We start from the raw sequence: 18315 nt of genomic DNA, 5'->3' as shown, positions 1-18315 counted from the left end.
CTCATCTGACATGATTGAAATGACTGAAGAAAACAAAACTCAGACTTCAGTCCATGTTTATTAAATTACTAGACAGTGATCCATCATTTCTCTGAACATCCTTTATACACCAAAGAGGACTCGAGTGTGAGAGGACAGTCCGTTATCTGTGAGAGGACAGTCCGTTATCTATGAGAGGACATGCACTGATGCACAAATGCACACATGCGTGTAGAGACGCTCACTCACACACACGCACACTGAAGATATTGTGCTTTACAGATATCCCTTTTTGATGTTCTTCTGAGGTTTCATCTTGATGATCCAAGAGAAGCTGAGGATTATGCTCATGTATTTGACGGAGTGTAAACACACAGACACACACACACACACACACACACACACACACACACACACACACACACACACACTGAGCTTTAAAGACATGCTCTCAGATTGCACTTAAACGTTGATATTTAACCTGTTCCTTCTCGGTTTCATAGACTCTATAAAGTGAAACATTTCTATTTCTAGGTTTATTTCTCAGTTTTAGAACAAGTACTCACTAAGACAGAGGTTGTGATTGCCTAACTGCAATACTTGGTCATTTATGGCACAAGGTTTTTCTTTGTCTTTTTGGCAAAAACCTTGTGCTTTTATTGTAAGTTGCTGACACACAGGTTACTTATTTATCTGAAATACTGAGAGCGTGTGACCAGTAAAGGATGATATTATTGCTTCACTGCTTCTCATGCACACAACTACAAACACTATCGACTCTACAAATGGATTTTGCGCAGTGCACTGTCTGGTGTGTAATTGCATTTCCTACCCTACCGTGAACGGTGATGCTACCCTGGACGTGCTGCCAAGCATCACGCTCAACTTTATAGTTCTCTGGATTGTAAGTTTAAGGTAAAGATGCTACAGCAGCCTTAAAGAATGAGATCTACCTTTGAGTGTAAGATTGTAAGTTTCATATTTAACTCCAGTGACTTATTGGCAACCCCTGAAACACACACACACACACACACACACACACACAAACATACACACACTACAGCTGAACAGGCCTTCCCAGTTTCACCCGTAAAATACAACAGTGACTTCTGAACATTGAGGTGACCCATCCATTTTGGAGTCTTGGGTTTAAGAGCTGCTGGCACCGGCTGCGTTTTGCCTGCTGCGAAGACCAAAAAGAACAAAATAGAGACATTAAAGTTGGGTATGTTTATGTATGGGTGACAGACTGCTGACACCGGGCCATTACTCTTCTGTGTGTGAATTTAAACGTCTGCGAGGACTTACTCTGTTCTGCCTGCTGCGGCGGCTGCTGCTGCTGCTGCTGCTGCTGCTGCTGCCGCTGGCTCCGGTCCCAGCAGAAAACTATTCATTCTTGAATGAAAGAAGACAATGAGGGGCAGAGTAAAATGTATAGCTGTTATGATGGGATATTTTGTGAATTTAAAGACATATAACTTCTGATTCAAAGCACAACTGACAATCACACAGCTGCTGTTTTCTTCTGACTTTTTCGCTGCAGACACTATATATATGGAAGAATATTAGAACAAATTAAAAGTAAAACAACTTATTTCATCACCCGTTATCAATCATCAGATAAATGCTAATGTTTGCAGTCAGTCACTTTTCTAAATTGTAGGAAGCAAGGAAGTGGCTGAATGCTAATGTAACCTTTCAAAACTAAACTGTTGTAAGATAGGAAAAGAAAAGTGCAAAAAACATTCCTTTAGCAAACCATCAAGCTACCATCAAACAACAGCTAAAGTGAGCTTTTTATTACTTCCTAGCAATACTGCGGTTAGCAAATACTGCTTTCCTATCATATCGTCCACACCACACAATAAAAAGATAACTTTACCTTTCAGTTACTTCCCATTAAATGGTTCAACTAGGAGCTGGCTGGGTGCTAACGTTAGCTTTGTCTAGAGATGGCTAATGGGTTATTAACTAAGTTTTTTTACTTTTAATTTTAAATTTGACCCATAGTTCCTTAAAGAGCCCATATTATGCCCTTTTTGGGGTTCGTATATTTAATCTATGTACCTACTTTTGTACGTTCACAATAGCTAAAGTTCGAAAAAAGTGTCTGTTTTCATGTACTGCTCCTCCTTGCTCCCTCTACGCTCTGAGTCCGTCAGCTACGCTCTGCTGAACCCCCACTGTTAGACCCCACGTGGGCCAAGTCTGCTCTGATTGGTCTGCCGATCCGCTCTGTCGTTATTGGTCAGTTGCTCAGCACGTTTCTCGGAAATTTCAACATGAGCTGCAGGGCTTGCCACAACGAGCCAATGGGCTTAGATCAGTGACCTCACACTGACAATGACGCCGCACTGACACATTTTTATCGGGGGGGGGGGGGCTAGAACCGAGCGTTACATGCGGCTAATGCTACAGCTAACAGGAGGACGTAGGAGAAGCCACGTTTCCGCGGACTTTGAATTTTTGCACATAGATGTGCCTAAACATGCACAGGACACTTGGAAAACACACTAAAGGGCATATACAACCAGAAAAAGCATAATATGGGACCTTTAAGATTTTCACAATTCCGGTTGCTTATCCATCAAGAAATATCTAATGCATTTCTACCACTTATAACTTCACACAAGTTGGCTTTGGTCTGTGTCTGAATCAAAGGAAAATGACCGCCGTGTGAATGACGAATTAGTCAGCAAGAGATTATAATGGATTCTACAGTTCATGCATTTATTATCAGTGTAATCGATCACTGTGAAATAAGGACGGGCTCATCTATTTTACAGTAATGATTAATGAGATAAAACAATGCATTTAGCATCTTTAGCAACTTTTTTTTCCCAGGCTCCTTTAATTGCAGCCTTAGTCAGATCCAATTGGTCCTCTTCCAACAGAAGAGTCCCTGTGATGTGAAAGTGAGCCATCTGATAAATGAGCGCTCCAGCCAAGGATAAAACTGAGACAGGGGCCACTGGCTCTGCAGAGGGAAGTAAAGAGAGGCAGGAGAGTCGGTACTTACTTTGAGTTCTCTGCGGCTTCCTTCAGTTCCTTGTCAAGTCTAAGGGTGAGAGTTCAAATGACAAGATGAATATGTAAAGAGATAGTTCATGCTCAGTGGAGGTTGGGGGTGGTGCATTTTTTAGGGGGCTGGAAGGACTCACCTAATGATACACTCTGGGATCTGGATGCTATCCATGGGGATGAGTTCCTGCAGCTCATCCAGACTGGTCACATACTTTATTTTACTGCTGAACTTGGCGCTGTGACAAGAGCAACATGGACACGCACACATAAAATCAAGTACCAGTGCAATGACAGGCCCATAAAGAAGATGGTGGGAAGTAACTGGCTTGGCATCCGAGAAACAAAATTATAGTCTGTTTTCTAAAAAAGGATTTAACAGCCATGCTAGCATCTCCGTGAGGCTGAACTTCATTACAGAAGTGCAGTAAGCTTAATGCTAACACAGCATACTAGAATTGTCACAAAGCAAAAGAGAAATGTCCTGATGTTCAGAAGTATAATGTTTTCTGTGTTTAGCATTTAGTCATTTGAACCAAACATGGCTTTTGCTTTCCAGTAAATCAATAGTGTGCAGAAATGAAAAGACATTGCACTGTTGGACAACAAAAGTTATAAAACCCAAGGATAACCAAAATCTTTTTTAAGTTATTCTGTTGTTTCTTTACCTGATGAATGGCTTGGTAATAGCTAGAACGGTCCTGATAAACCACGACGGATGGAGAATAATGAAGGATTTCAAATTCTTCCGGAGCCTGGAGACAACAAAATATGTCAAATGTTAGGTGTGAGTGTGTCCTTGTCCTATCTTATATCTACTTTCCATTCAGGGGAGATAATGTTTTTTTTATTAAGATGCTACACAATATGAACTGATTAAGAGGAAAAAGACCTTCTGTCAATCATCTGATAGCATTTCTTCAGCCAGCCAAGGCCGGGCATTCTTCTGTGAGGTGTGGCTCCATTTAAGTACACGATCATGTAGTCCTCGGCCACCATCAGCTCCAGTGTGCTGATCACATACCTGAAGACAAACGCACAAAAACATGCACCAGTACACAAAAGTTGAATATTAGGAACTTGAATACTATCTTGCAATGAGTTTTCCCGGAAAAAGTGAGTAACTGAGCCGAACTTTTCCCTAATTAAGCATTACAGTACATTATACGTATCCCCTCGACTTGTTCTTAAAGAAAATGTAACAATATAAACAGTCTTCAGCCATGCAGCATGTTCAAATGTGTAGTTTAAAAATTAGAATTTTAACTAAAGTTGCAGTCAGGAGCTTAAATGTGTGTTTCAAAATTAAAAATCTAGCCGATAATTGTTCAGACATTTCACTTCAAAAACCCAAATGACACTCTAATAGTGACGCTAAAACAAAAGTAAGATATCTCTGAAGTCAATAGTATTCATTTGCATCTGGGGAGTATCAATTTCTGTACAATTCATCCCATAGTTGTTTAAACATTTCATGAGGACAAGAAAAGATAAAGATAAAGATACACCACTATCATAGCTTAAAGTTTTTAATGCATTTTTAATTTGATCATGTGTTCAAATTTCTGGACACAATATGTCATACCAAATGTTAAATGGTAAATAGACTTGAGCTTGTATAGCGCTTTTCTAGTCTTTTTTTACACCGCATGTCACACCTACCCATTCACACTCTAATGGCAGAGGTTGCTATGTAAAGTGACCTTTAGAGGTAATTTACCCCGATCATACACATTCATACGCTGCTGACAAAGCTGCGGGAGCAATTCAGGGTTAAGTGTCAGACATGTTTGCCGAAGGAGCTGGGGATCGAACCCCAACCATCCAGTTGAGAGACAACAACTGGCTGCTTTAAAGATACAATTGGAGAATATCTTGACAGTTGTTTCATTGTATTTCAAATAGTAAGCTATAAACACAATAAGAACTACCACTTCTCTCGCTCTTAAGTGGACAGTAAAAGGCCTCTTGTGTCGGCGCACTGATCTGCTAAATTCTAGATGCCAATGGAAAAAACACAACAGAAAAGCCCTCTGGTTCCAAAATGGTGAAATGTGGAAGTAAGAATTGCAGAGCCATGTTTCTTTACTCTGACAGCCAACACCAGGTGAAACTTATCTATATATGCTGTGTTGTTCTTTATTTAAAATTCTTGCAGTATTTTTTAAAATTCACTCATTTGATGTTCGCTACAAGAAATCGGTAAGAATGTTGCTTCATGGAAAAACTTTTTTGCTTTGATTGTCTTTTATTCCCCCTGTCTGTGTATTCACCTCAGCAGCTCAATCAAAACACTTCTATTCTGAAATCCAATACTTTGAATTACACCAGAAAAAGGTATCCTTTTTTCTTTTCTCTTCACAACACCCCAAATTCTCTTCGTCTTCTCACACAGCGGGGAACTTCGTTGCCATTCTTTGAAAATAAAGATGAATATCCTCGTCTTACAAAGTCCTACTGGTTTTCCTCAATAACTCCTGTGACTTCAATGACATTGAGCTCAGTCTGAGTCTCCTTTTCTCCTGAGTCAATGTCATTCTCAAGAAATCAACAATGAAGATCCACTCTGTTTCGTGACTGTGGTGATCTTCTCCCACTAACATCAAGCATGCATGTCGTCAAGCACCAGCACCAAGTTAACTCCTTTTCACAAGGATTCAGACCTAAAGCCATTTGGCATCAGAAACCGCAGACACCATGGCTTACCTCCTTTCATTTCTATCCAAAACTCTCAGATATGCCAGCTTACCCAATATCTTTCACAGAACAGCCTGTGGGATGTCCAAGCATGAAATGTGACTGTGCCAGCACAACAATGAAGATATCTACATGATAGATCTCATAAACAGACTAGACTATCACATCTATCACATAAAACTCAGAGTTTTCCATGCGTCAAGGGGCCATAGCCGGTTTAAAGCATTTTTGCAATATCTTAATATGTTAATAAAAAATCACCATTTGAGTGAGATCACTTTATTTACATTGGCTTTTTTGTTTGAAATCAAATGATGTACTATATGTTAGCATGCTAACATGCTAATATTGACATGGATAATTAGCAGCTGAGTTCACCATACTACCTTACTACTGCTCTTTCCAAGCTTCTTGCTCACCTGCACTACATTTTAACTGAGGCTGACTGGAATTTTCCAGTTTTTGAATAGAAGACTCCCATTAAGACTTAAATAAATGCCAAGTCTAGTCATGGCTTCTTTCTCATGGCTCATGGCTGATGTTTTGACATTTATCCCCCAAATTTGTTTTTGAAATACTTGATAAACCAGTAACATTGATGTAATTGCTAATTTGCAATTTTCAAAATTATTTTTATTGATTTTTCTTGGATGCATGTTCACATTGGAATTAGATGGCACAACAGCACATTTGAACCAAAACATCCATAGTAGGTAGATACAGAAATGACTGTGAACATTAGTGGTGTGGGAAAGAACGTACCAAAACCCCACACGCGAACTGTAAAAGAAAATAAACTAATAAAAAATAAAATAATAGTAAAAGTCCAGAAGAAAGCACAAGAGTACAAAAACAAACAAGGACAACAAGCATACAGACAATAGACAGGACAAGAGATAAAGAGACACACACAGACTTACAAAAGAAGGGGGAGGGGCATGATGGGGTGGAGATTCCAGTTGCACAATAATTAGAAGGTTGTCAGTCAAAACATAACTTAACAAAACTATCCCAAGTCCTATGAAAGTTCAGAAGGGCACCATTTACAGAATATCTGATCTTTTCCAATTTAAGATTAGACATAATATTACGGATGAGGTGAGTATGGGTGGGTGGAGCAGGTTACAGAACTGTTTACCGGGGTCACATCAAAAATAGCTGTTAGGGGGCAAGGAGAAATTGTTTTATTAAATAATTTAGAGACTAAATTGAAGAATGAAGACCAGAAGGGATCCAGTTTAGAACATCCCCAAAACATATGATAGAGGGTCGCGGGCACTATTTTCCATCTGTCACACAAGGGGTCTATGTCAGGGTATAATCTAGCCAAAGCAGACTTACAGTAATTCAGGCGATGTAATACTTTGAACTGGATCAAACTGTAGCGTGCACATATGGATGAAGAGTGTATATTAACAAGGGCTGCATCCCAAACATCATCTCCAATACTAAAGCCAATCTCATCCTCCCAGCGTTATTTTATAATAGCTAGAGAAGGTTTATTAATTGAAATTATATATTCATATATCTTGGCAAGCCTCCCCCTTTCAGATTTTAAACATAAGGTTGCGATATGATCAAGGTGAGTTTTAGCGGGGCGAGTTGGGAAATTAGGAAATTTCTTTCTCACAAAATCTCTCACCTGCAGAAAATGAAAGAAGTGGCAGCGCGGGATATTACATTTTTCTGACAGTTTGGAGAAGCTGACAAAGACATTATTTATGTATAAATGCTCAAGATTCTGTACACCCCAGGCACACCAACTTTTAAAAGAAGAGGAGTGAATAGAGGGAGGAAATAAGGGGTTGCCCGAGATTGGGGAGAAAAGAGAGATGCTCTGCAGACCAAAGGCAAGTTTAAATTGTCTTAAAATCTACAAGGAATGCCATACAACCACGTTTTGCTTGGGAACAGAGATGGGAAGAGGAAGTGATGCCCCTAAGAGAGCCGACAGAGAATAGGGACGGGAAAGGGAAGCCTCAACGTTGACCCACGCAGGGCGGTTCACATTATCAGAGGGAAGAAGCCAAGAAGACATGCTACTTAGGTTGGCTGCTCAATAATATAGTAGGAAGTTGGGGGAGGAAAGACCCCCCAAGGCATTTTGGCCTCTCAAGAAACTCTTTTCGTATCCTTGCTGGTTTCCCACCCCAAATGAAGCCCCCAAAGTCTGATTTGCAGCGCTCAAGGAGAGGAGCAAAATTTGCTTGATAAAGTTTAGAGTAAGACCGAGTAATAGTCACACCAAGGTATTTGAAGGCATCCTTTACAATCTTGAAGGGTATATTTATTTGGGGGGAGGAGAGGAGAGTTAAGGGGAAATATTCACGTTTATGTAAGTTGAGCTTGTAACCCGAAATAGCTCCAAAAGCATCGAGCAAGGAAAAGACATGAGGGAGGGTGGTGTCGGGGTTTGTAATAAAAAAGGAGGAGGTCGTCCGCGTAGAGAGAGACTCTATGCGTCTGACCACCCCGGAAAATTCCCTCTATCTTATCATTCTGTCTTATGGCTATAGCGAGAGGCTCGATAGCAATCGCAGACAAGAGTGGGCTCAGAGGACATCCCTGCCTTGTGCCCCTGCGTAGGTGGAAATTATCTGATACTAGATGGTTAGTGAGAACGGACGCCATGGGTGATGTGTATAACAGCTTGATCCACGAGATGAAATTAGGGCCAAAGCCGAACTTCTCTAAGGCAAAGAAAAGGTAATCCCACTCGACGCGGTCAAAAGCTTTTTCCGCATCGAGAGACATCATAGCTTCCGGACTAGAGTGCTGGAAGGGAGTGCGTAAGATGTTAAGCAGTCGTCGCACATTAGAAAATAGTTGTCTATTACGGATAAAGCCAGTCTGATCACTGGATATAACGGACGGGAGGACCACTTCCAAGCGGAGTCCAATAGCTTTCGCAATAATTTTAAAATCTTGATTGAGAAGATAAGAAAAAGAAAAATGGTGGCGTGATATAAAGTCGGGGGCAGAGTTTTAGCCTGAAAAGATTCAATGTACTGTGCGTGTAAAAGGGGCACAAGTTTGTCAGAGAATTTTTTATAAAAATTGGCAGGAAAACCATCTGGCCCTGCAGCCTTCCCGCTCTGCAGTGAGAAGATGGATGTTTCTATGATTTCAGGGGTGACAGTTTCCTCTAGTGATGCAACATCATCTGGATTCAGTTGAGGAATGTTTAAATCCTTGAAGAAATTCACAAATAGATCTGGGTTAAGCTGAGAATCAGAGGTGTATAATTCTGAATAAAAACATTTGAACTCACTATTGATGCGCTTGTGATCTGAAGTTATAACGCCAGAGGAAGTTTTAATGGCAGAAATGATACGAGAGGCTGCTTTTTGGCGAAGCTGGTGAGCTAAAAGTCTGGTGGGTTTATCTCCATCCTCAAATAGTCTCTGCCGAGTTTTCAGGAGAGATTCCTCTGCACGCGGAGTCGTTAAAAGGTCAAATTCAGTTTGTAGGGCAATTCTATCCTTAAGAAGCGCAGGTGTAGGATTTGCTGCAAATTGTTGGTCTAGGTGGAGTACCGAGGCTGTGAGGTCAGATATCTTACTTTTGCTGAGTTTGTTGGCACGAGATGTGTAAGAGATTATTTGTCCACGTAAAAAGGCTTTTGAAGCTTCCCAGCGGATAGATGATGAAGTGTCTGATTCACGATTAGTCTCGAGAAGTGTGTCGATTTCATTGGAAATATAAGCGATAAAGTTTGGGTCAGAAAGGAGAAGAGGACTGAAACGCCAAGACCTGCTTGAGGTTTTCTCGCGTAAAGCAAGTTCAAGTTTGAGGGGCACATGATCTGAGATGACAACGCTTTGATAGGCACAGGCTGTCATCGAGCCCAGTAAAAAGGCGTCGATAAAGAAATGGTCAATTCGCGAGTACGTTTTATGCACTTGGGAAAAAAAAGAGTAGGGTTTGATAGAGGAACGATCAAGGTTTGGGTCTAAAACCAAGTTAAAGTCGCCACCCAGAATTAGGTGATGACTATCCAGGTCTGGCAGAGAACTAAATAGATGATTAAAAAAATTTACATCGTCCCAGTTAGGGGCATAAATGTTGACAAGCGCAAGAGCAGTATCATATAGAGTGCCAAAGACCATCACATACCGACCATTAGGGTCCAAAATAGAGTTAGTTACGGAGAAGGGAACATCTTTGTGGATGAGACTAGCAGTACCTCTGCTTTTATAACGAAAGTTTGAGTGGAATAGCTGCCCCACCCACCCCTTTCTGATCCTAAAGTGGTCTAATGTACGAAGGTGTGTTTCCTGTAAAAAGGCAACACCTGCTCCTCGGTGCTGAAGGTGCTCGAGGACTCGCTTCCTTTTAACAGGATTGTTTAGACCGTTCGCATTCCAGCTGATCAAGTTAGTATTTGATTTACTTGTAAGAGTGTTTGCTGACATGGTTACCTCTCACCATGGTTGAAGCAGTGACAGCAACTGGAGCTGTAGGGAGGGGTGAGGATGGGGTGGGGACAAACACACACATAAACACAAAAACACACACAAATAAGAAATAAAGAATGAATGAATATAGAAAAAAAATTGCATTTTTGTAAGGTAAAGAAAAAAAAAAAGAAAAACTGACCATAAAGTGTAAGCGCTTCACCTCCCCAAACGAGGTGAAGGCAACCCACCCTATGAAACTTTGTAACTGTATGCATATGCATATTGAGAGACACGTGTGTAGCAGCATCCCGCTGAATAAGTAACAAAAGAAGTGAAGCAAACCTTTGTAGATATTATAAAAATAAATCAAAAACTTCACATTACAGTTATCCTTATGACCAAAAATTGTGCTCTTGAGCATAGAGAGAGCATGTAGAAAGCAATTTGAGATAAACATAGATAAATTAACAGCTTTAAACAATAGTGTAATGAAAATCAATAAAACAGACACAGTAACAGAAAGGTTGATAACAAAAAACATGTTGAATTATGGATACAAAAAAAACTGTTTACAATGTGAGCCAAAAAATAATAAAATATATATATATATATACATACACATATGTATTTAGTGCATTTAACCTGTCAAACCAATTTGTAACTTGTCAACGCAGTAAAATCACTCGAGCATGAAGCCAAAATAGCTCCAGAAATAGTCCCATAGCAACCACAAACCAAAGAGGGGAGGAAGGGAAGTCTCTTTGGGCAGTTCGTGACCAACGAAAACAGTTGCCAGTGTGAAAGCAAAAATAATTCTAGCCGACCGGAGAGGGAACAAAATTTTATTTAAAAAAAATATATCGGGGCTACATTGTCGTGGCATAGAAAAAAAAATGAATGAATCATTAGCCAAGAGAAAAATAGTCGGAAACCAGACTAGTCCGAAAAACAGCCCATAAACAGTATGCTGAGCAGAAACAGTTTGTTGAAAGAAATCACAACGAGTAGTGTAACTTAGCCTACCGTGTGCTGATTACACACGAAAACCAGAGATGTTAGCCTGATGGAGCGTGCGCTTCACAGCGGTGAACGAGGAGCGAAGCCGGGCCACCTCCGGGCTGACGTCCGGAAAGAAGTGAATCCGCTTACCCTGGTACAAGATCGGCCCCTCGTGGCGACTGGCGAGACGCAGCACCAGCTCGCGTATTCTGTAGCTGTGCATACGAACCAAAAGTGGCCTTGGCCTTGGCCTGTCCCCTGCTGACGGCCTGGGCGCGGCGGTCCGGTGGGCTCGGTCAATGATGATGGGCATCTCAAAAGCATTAGGGCCAAAAACTTCACGAAGGAGGTTACTGACGAAATTAGCCGGTTCGGGCATCTCTGCAGATTCCGGCAGGCCGATCATGCGAATGTTCTCTCTTCGCGTGTAGTTACTCAGGTAGTCGAGTTGTTTTTTCATGGCCTCGTTTTCTTTCGATAGCCGCGTCACCGTCTCGCCCAGTCCCGAGAGCTGGTCACAGGCATCGGTGAGGGACTCCTCTACATCCTGAATCTTTTTCCCATGCACATCAACCACCTGCTGTAGAGCTGAAATAGCAGCCCCACACTCTTTCTGAAAGTTTGCAAGCGACTCGAGGTTTTCAGTCCTTAACGTATCGATGGCAGCCTGGAAGTCTTGCAGCCGCTGTCGTGGAGAGACGTTCGGCAGATTGGCTAACTAGCCTCGCTGTAGAGTTAGCCGACAGAAATGTCGACAAATCTTTCGTTTTCTGCGCTGCGTTTGGCACGGTTACAGTCTGTGAAGTCTTACGTATCCGTAGGTCAAGAAAATACTTTTCAAAAGTTTGCAGAAGCACTAATAATATCAAAATCAGCAGGAGCTGCGATGAGACCGTCTGACACGCGCTCATGCTTGACCGGAAGCCGCTAATTTGCAATTTTAAGCAAGAAATCCCACTAAATTGAAATTGTGAACATTGAACGTTATAATTGTAAGCAACCTTTGCAAAGAGCTTCACAGAGCTGCCAGCCCGGCTTCAAACTCAGTCTTGTTTGGGACCTGGATGATGTGGAGTCATTCCAACATAGATACTAATAAGTCTGGCCATGTGATATTCATTTCCATGTCACTGTGTTACTAGTGGTGCTAAAAAAAAAAGAAAACATAATTCATGAGCAATAACTGTAGCTCTTCTTGGATAACAAAGTTGCAGTTTCACGAGTGAATTAATTCCTGACTCAGCTAAGGGAACATAATGACTGAAATAGTAGAAGATTTATTTCAAAGGTTGTAAGTCATTGCATTGTAATACTCACAGGAAGAGATTCTCCATTATTTCATGGTATTCCTCTCTGTCACTGTCTGGCAGGAAACAGGCAGCAAACACTATGATGGCATTCACTCCATTACTATAGTAGCCTTGATAAAAACACAGAACAAAATAATTAACAAGAGTTCACTTTACCTTGATTCATGCCCTTTATTAGCATAGCTTTCATGACTGGATTGTTCTTATTTTTCTCCCTTTTGTTCGTTTCATCAGCCAATCTGGATGTCTTTTGTCCATCTGTCTCTCTCTACCCTGTTTCCTCAAACTAGTATTCAGAATAATGTAATTTGCATTTAATCACCAACCCATTCATTACCAGATTTGGTGACACTCAGATAGAGGGTCTTTTATCTAAATGATGAAGCTGGTGATTGGCTTTTTAGTGACAGACATCTCTGTTTCCATGGGACAGCTAGGTTTCACTTTAGCCAAAAGCTGATGGGAAGAAAATATTCTGCCTGCACTATGAAGGGCTCCAAATTATAGCCCATAATGGTTATATGGAAGGATCAGCCCATGCCTTTAAGGCTTAGAAGGGCTTCACAAAGGGAGACTTTAGGGTTAGACATCAACCCAACACTGATTAATCTGAGAGTTCATTATATCCAATTGGGCTTTAGCACAGTTTTGTGGTAAGTTTTCACTTTATTTCTTAAATTCAGAAGTGTAAGGTTAAGTTCTTTGGATAAGGAACTTTACTTGTTACCATAAAGATTATTTTCAAACTCAAGCCCTTTGATGAAACTGCAAGAAAGCAGCTGCATCCGTTTCTTTACTACTAAATCCACACATTATACTACTATTAATATTCATTGAGCAATGTTTTAGAAAGCACATCCACTTTCATGAAACATACAGGGATAAGAAGACTTTAAAAATTCCACTGTGTTTAGTTTGTGAGAGTTCACTCTCTGACAGCTTGTGGATGATATAAAACCCATCCGCTGGTTTCATCTACCATCTTTATTTCCTCATTTTTTGTTGTCCGTCCTCCAAGGTAAAAGGAGGCATTTGGAAAATGAGACATCATTCTGAGGCCTCGTTAGCTGCATAGCTAGCTCAAAAACAAAAGGTGATTGTGATATAGTACACCAGGGACAATGACTTTGAGGTCATTTGGGTTTTTTAGACGCAGCTTTTGTAAACACAGGTAATATTCAAGATAGTCACCTCCATGGGAGATGACTCTCATGTAGGGCTCAATGATCTTCATGTTGATGCGGTGCTCCTGCTCCCCAATGACGACTGTCCTCCAAAGTTTGCCGTCCTGACGCTCCTCTTCAGCGCTGTATGTTGGGATCGGATCATAAGGCTCACTTATTCCACTCCTTTTGGCTTTGTTGGGGTCTGATATGAAGAAAAAAAAACAATACTGTCAAAAACTGTCAACCCTTTTTACATAACACATATTTAGACTTGACACAGAGGGAAAGCGTTGTCCAATTCGGGTGTCGCAGTAGGCCTTGACCTTGTACAATAAGTTATATACACAATGCCAGTACCCTGAAGGGAAGCGGCTGAATGGAATTGGATGATCTTTGTACTTTTCCTCCTGGCAAATGGAAAAAATGTCCTTAAGTATCATGATGATTTGGGATACACTCAATGACCCACCTTCCCAGTCCATTTCATGGTCCGTGTAGTCCAGGTAATCCCCTTCATCTGGCGTGTCGAGGTCATCCACGTTAATGTCGAGATCATCTGGCGTCTCCCCCAAGTCATCCTCGCTTTGGTCCAGTGACAGGCTGATACAAGGAGCTGATAGCTTTTTTCTTTGACCGGCACCTCCTTGCAGGGGTAGAGAGGTAGGAGGGACTGGAAAAATAAAAAAATAAATACATAAATTATTTCTTTGAATAACTGTTGATGTCTCTGAATCTGAGCTTTGGTTGACCCATGCTCACCTGGTCTGCCTTCGCCCCCCTCAGAGTTCATTTTGCTCTCTGATGCCAGGTCCATCCCCTGGAGGACCTGTGAGGAGATAATTACAGTTTAATGGGCTCTTATTTAAATACAACAAACTCAAATAATATCCTTTATTATACACAGGGGCGATTCTAGGGTCTGTTGGGGCCCTAGGCAAAGGTTCACTGGGGGCCCCTTCCAATTAATTTCCCTCCTCCTTTTTCCACCCCCAGATGGATAACTCCTCTTAATTTTCCTTCATTGACAAATTTTGGTTTTCACAGGAATCATGCTGTGACGCTTTGCAAGACAGCACTCCCCACTGTCGTTGCTTAAATTTGCACAATTTGAGGCAATCCTTTGGTTTCAAAGTTTGTCAGCTGTTGGGGGCCCCCCTCTACTGGCCTGGGGCCCCAAGCAGTTGCCTGCCTTGCCTGTTGGACAAGCAGCACCTCTGATATACGCAGTCTGTAAATCAAGAAGACCAGTCATATGACAGACATTTCAATTCATGCCAAACTTTGAAACTGTTCTCCAGCACAATTCAAGAGTGCTGTACTGTTTTGTTCCAACTCAACAGTGTATACATTTGTTCCATATCTAAAATGTTATAAAGACCACAGGCTTGACCTGCTCTAAATGAATAGTTCCCTGAGAAAACATCTGTAATTATATTGCACTTAATACATACTATTGACTTGACTTAAAATTAGCTCCATCTGGATCCGCAACAGATGAAAAATGCTTCAAACACAGACCCCCCCCCCCCCCCCCCCCAGCTTATCTCTCCTTTATGGAGCATATAGGCCGTTGACCACAGGCCACCAGTAATCATCCAATAACACTCAGTCAAAGCCCTTGTTGGTGAGGACCAGGTAAAGACTTATGCTGGGTTTGTATGGTGAGTGTTGTCCAGTTGATGTCGGTAATAATCTCACTGAAGCAGTTTCCAGTCTTGGATTTGCCTCCTTTATTTCCAGGTTGCTTGAAATACAGCCGACAGGGTGTAGTGTTCATTCACATGGACGCACCCAGTACAGCACTCAAATCACAACTGGTGATTCAGGCAGAGCAGGTAATAAATGAGCAGTTAACTCGTTTTACTGCTTAAACCTGACTACATGAGGTGAGCTGAATTGCACACGGACGACAGGGCGGGGCTGTGATTTTATTTTTTTAAATATTGACATACTGTTCACTGAAGTGACAGTTTCAGAGCATGATAACAACATGTAATTGTTTTTTTTAATTGCAGTTTTCCAGCTGTAACTTAAAACAACGATCTAATAACTTCCTCCAGTAATGAAAACTACAAACTGGAGCAAGAACAACAAATTGGTATGGCTGATACATTGGCATAATTGACCAATTTGTCCTATTGTCTGTGCTCTTCTGTGGCAACAATGTTGTCTTGGAGGGCGTCGGGAACTCATTTATGCCTTCGAGCAGATTGATTGTATTTAGGTGTGGTTGCTTTCTGTAGTATTTTGTTGTTTGAAATGTAGGAGGGTTTTCTGGTAAATAAGAAGCAGTGTGAGCTGACTTCAGGAGGGAACCAATCATTAGGAGAATGTGTTCCCTCTGTGATCACGTATATAAAGGTTCCTGAATCATATCACATCGTGTTCGCATTTCTTTTGAGAACTAGCAGTTCTCATATTTTTAGAAGAAATTTCCCTCACACCACTTTTTAACCTGAACCCTTTAATTCTAATGTGACAAGGTCATTCAAATATTGGATTGGAAAAAAAAAAAAGTTCCCACTCTGTTATGTTTGTGAAGAGTTCCTCACTGGATGATGAAATACTCATCAGCTGGCTTCTCTTCTCTAGAGCCTGTATTTCCTCATTGTTCTGGTTTGGGTGAGACGACGTTACGCCTACATAAGACATGTGTATGTGGGCACATAAGTTACAAGACATATCTGTGAAGAAATGCCAAAGTATGATTCAAGTCATTTCAATACAGTGCCAACATTGTGTTTATGTTTGTACAGCTGAGAGCACTGAGGAGTTCATTTAACTCTATAACGTCCAACTTAGTATGAATGTAGGTCATAGTTTTTCAAACCTCTGTATTCAGCTGACATATCTGATCAGCTGGGTTTTTTACATTTCATGATTATTCCAGCGTGGGCCTTAAAAAGTCCAGTATTGGACGAACTTTACCAGCAAAACCACAAAGCTGTGTGCACACCAGCATGTGTTAAACCAATGTATATTGATTTCAATTGATAAATACATCCACTGTATCTATTTTGAGATGGAGTAATCGAAGAACACAGGGAGTGAAGACAAAAAGGGATAAGGTGGGGAAAGGAGGAGAAGGGATGAGAGAAATTAGAAAGATTTGGAGGTTAAAGGTCGTCTTTCTCTGTGAGTAATCCTTCCATTGAAACTGGAGGAAGGGGGAGGGGGTGATGCTGAGGGGTGGGCAGAGAGAGAGAGAGAGGGGGGAGGAGAGAGGAAGGGAGAGGGGGGGGCAGTGCTTGTTACATCATGACAAGCTCCCCCTCCCCATCGTCCTTCTTTTCTAGTGCTGATTCAAAGCGAATGAGTGCACGCTTGCCTGAGCACAGATTGGGGCAGAGATGCAAATTCACAGTGAGTCACGTGTGCTCACTCGCATGAAAAAGGAAACATCCTCTTTCCACGTCTGCACTCTCTGCCTAGAACGAGGAAGATGTGGCACAAAAAAAAAAAGAAAGATGATTCCTGTACAGTGGGGATGACTGTCATGATAAGAATACACAGAAATATGAACGGTATGTGCCCATACACACACACACACACTTACAAATCCACTCAAATAAAAGAACATGGAATGAAACATGTTCCTACATTGCAGAAAAACAGAATGAGCATCAGCTGCTTTTTTTTGCATTCTCCATCAACATCCACAAGCCAGTGCTGATGACAGCAACCCCTCCCTCTCCCTCGCTTCCTGTCTGCTGGCTGTGAGGGAAGGGGGAAAAAAACAAAACAAAACAAGAACATATCCCTCTCTTACATTTCTTTTAATCTCCACAGAATAATAAAGCATCGACCTACTCACCGCACTGCTGGAGCTTGGGATTCTCTGTGCTGGTTTACGTCTCAGATCATGGATGTACTTCCAGGATCCCTGCCTATTTCCTGCTTCCAGCCCTCTCGATGGAGATGCTCAGCTTACAAACAGCTCACAGCTTCCACCATTTTGTGGTCACGTGATCAGGGCTGTTACCAAATAAGGGCGATCACCTGCTATAACAGCTCTGTGCACGGCAGCTGAATAAAGCTATAGGGGGAGGGGGGGGGGGGGGGGGTGCATTTGTGTGATATTATTATTACACTCACCTAGAGGGGAAAAACACGGCATGTATTTGTAGGTGGTGTTGTGTTATTACTACCAGCAAGGAGTGTGCGACTGCTATTAATGCCTGACAGTAGATTTGTGAGCCGAGCTGTGCAGCTACATGATTTCTTTGTAGCCCTCAGGGTAAAAAACAGCAGTAAATGAGAACATTGTCAGCTACATGTGCTGATAATATTCACTGGTTGACCACCTGCTGGTAATAAAATGATGACTGATCCAAAGCAAATATCTGAAGCTTACTATGCCACTAAAGCAACTTCAAATGCATCCTAAAAATTCTGCATTGTAGCTGAACTTTTCAACCCTTATACAAGCAAACTACAGCCGCAAAGCAGATAAAAGCAATAGTATCTAGACTGTGTCTCCTTCCGTGTGGAAACAGGCATTGTTTGCCCCACAGGTTTAACCTCCCTGGATGCCTCTGTTCACTTACCCCGTGTTTAGTCCCCACAGTTACACAGACAGACTGAGACCAGCCTGACAGACCTTTGCACATTATTTGACCACAGTTTGGTACAAAGGTTGCCAATAAGTGTGACCACGCCTGCAAAACAGTCTTTGGTTAATCAGTGCCATGCAGCCGTGTCCTTAACCATGAGACGAATCTCGCATTCCCGTACAGAAACTGA

General features: G+C 41.5%; 1 protein-coding gene across 4 annotated transcripts; it reads right to left on the bottom strand.

Moving 5' to 3' along the window:
- Positions 1 to 39: 39 nt before the first annotated feature.
- Positions 40 to 18173, bottom strand: prune2 (prune homolog 2 with BCH domain). 4 transcript variants are annotated; one of them, XM_061061128.1, is made up of 12 exons: positions 17387 to 18173; positions 17173 to 17286; positions 14332 to 14398; positions 14042 to 14242; positions 13598 to 13774; positions 12414 to 12516; positions 3893 to 4024; positions 3669 to 3755; positions 3141 to 3239; positions 2999 to 3037; positions 1288 to 1374; positions 40 to 1162 (listed from the first exon to the last, which is right to left on the bottom strand). In XM_061061128.1, exons 2-12 carry the CDS (start codon positions 17194 to 17196, stop codon positions 1129 to 1131), a joined length of 1050 nt encoding a protein of 349 aa, XP_060917111.1. In that variant the 5' UTR covers positions 17197 to 17286; positions 17387 to 18173; the 3' UTR covers positions 40 to 1128. The 4 variants fall into 4 exon arrangements, with proteins under 4 accessions (XP_060917111.1, XP_060917112.1, XP_060917110.1 ...); XM_061061129.1 differs by lacking the exon at positions 17173 to 17286 and having other exon boundaries at positions 17387 to 18172; XM_061061127.1 differs by lacking the exon at positions 17173 to 17286 and having other exon boundaries at positions 18120 to 18156.
- Positions 18174 to 18315: the final 142 nt, after the last annotated feature.

This window comes from Labrus mixtus, chromosome 17 (genome assembly GCF_963584025.1).
Source record: "Labrus mixtus chromosome 17, fLabMix1.1, whole genome shotgun sequence".
Taxonomy (NCBI): domain Eukaryota; kingdom Metazoa; phylum Chordata; class Actinopteri; order Labriformes; family Labridae; genus Labrus; species Labrus mixtus.
The sequence above is the reverse complement of the archived record's forward strand: the minus strand, read 5'-3'. Positions and strand labels throughout refer to the sequence as shown.

Bases quoted from the DNA above. Each gene is read 5' to 3' on its own strand.
- prune2 (XM_061061128.1), bottom strand. From the start codon at position 17,196: ATGCTCATTCTGTTTTTCTGCAAT. The intron at 4,025-12,413 runs GTGAGTATTACA...GTTTGTCTTCAG, and splicing joins ATAATGGAGAATCTCTTCCT to GTATGTGATCAGCACACTGG. The intron at 3,756-3,892 runs GTCTTTTTCCTC...TGTTGTCTCCAG, and splicing joins TATCAGATGATTGACAGAAG to GCTCCGGAAGAATTTGAAAT.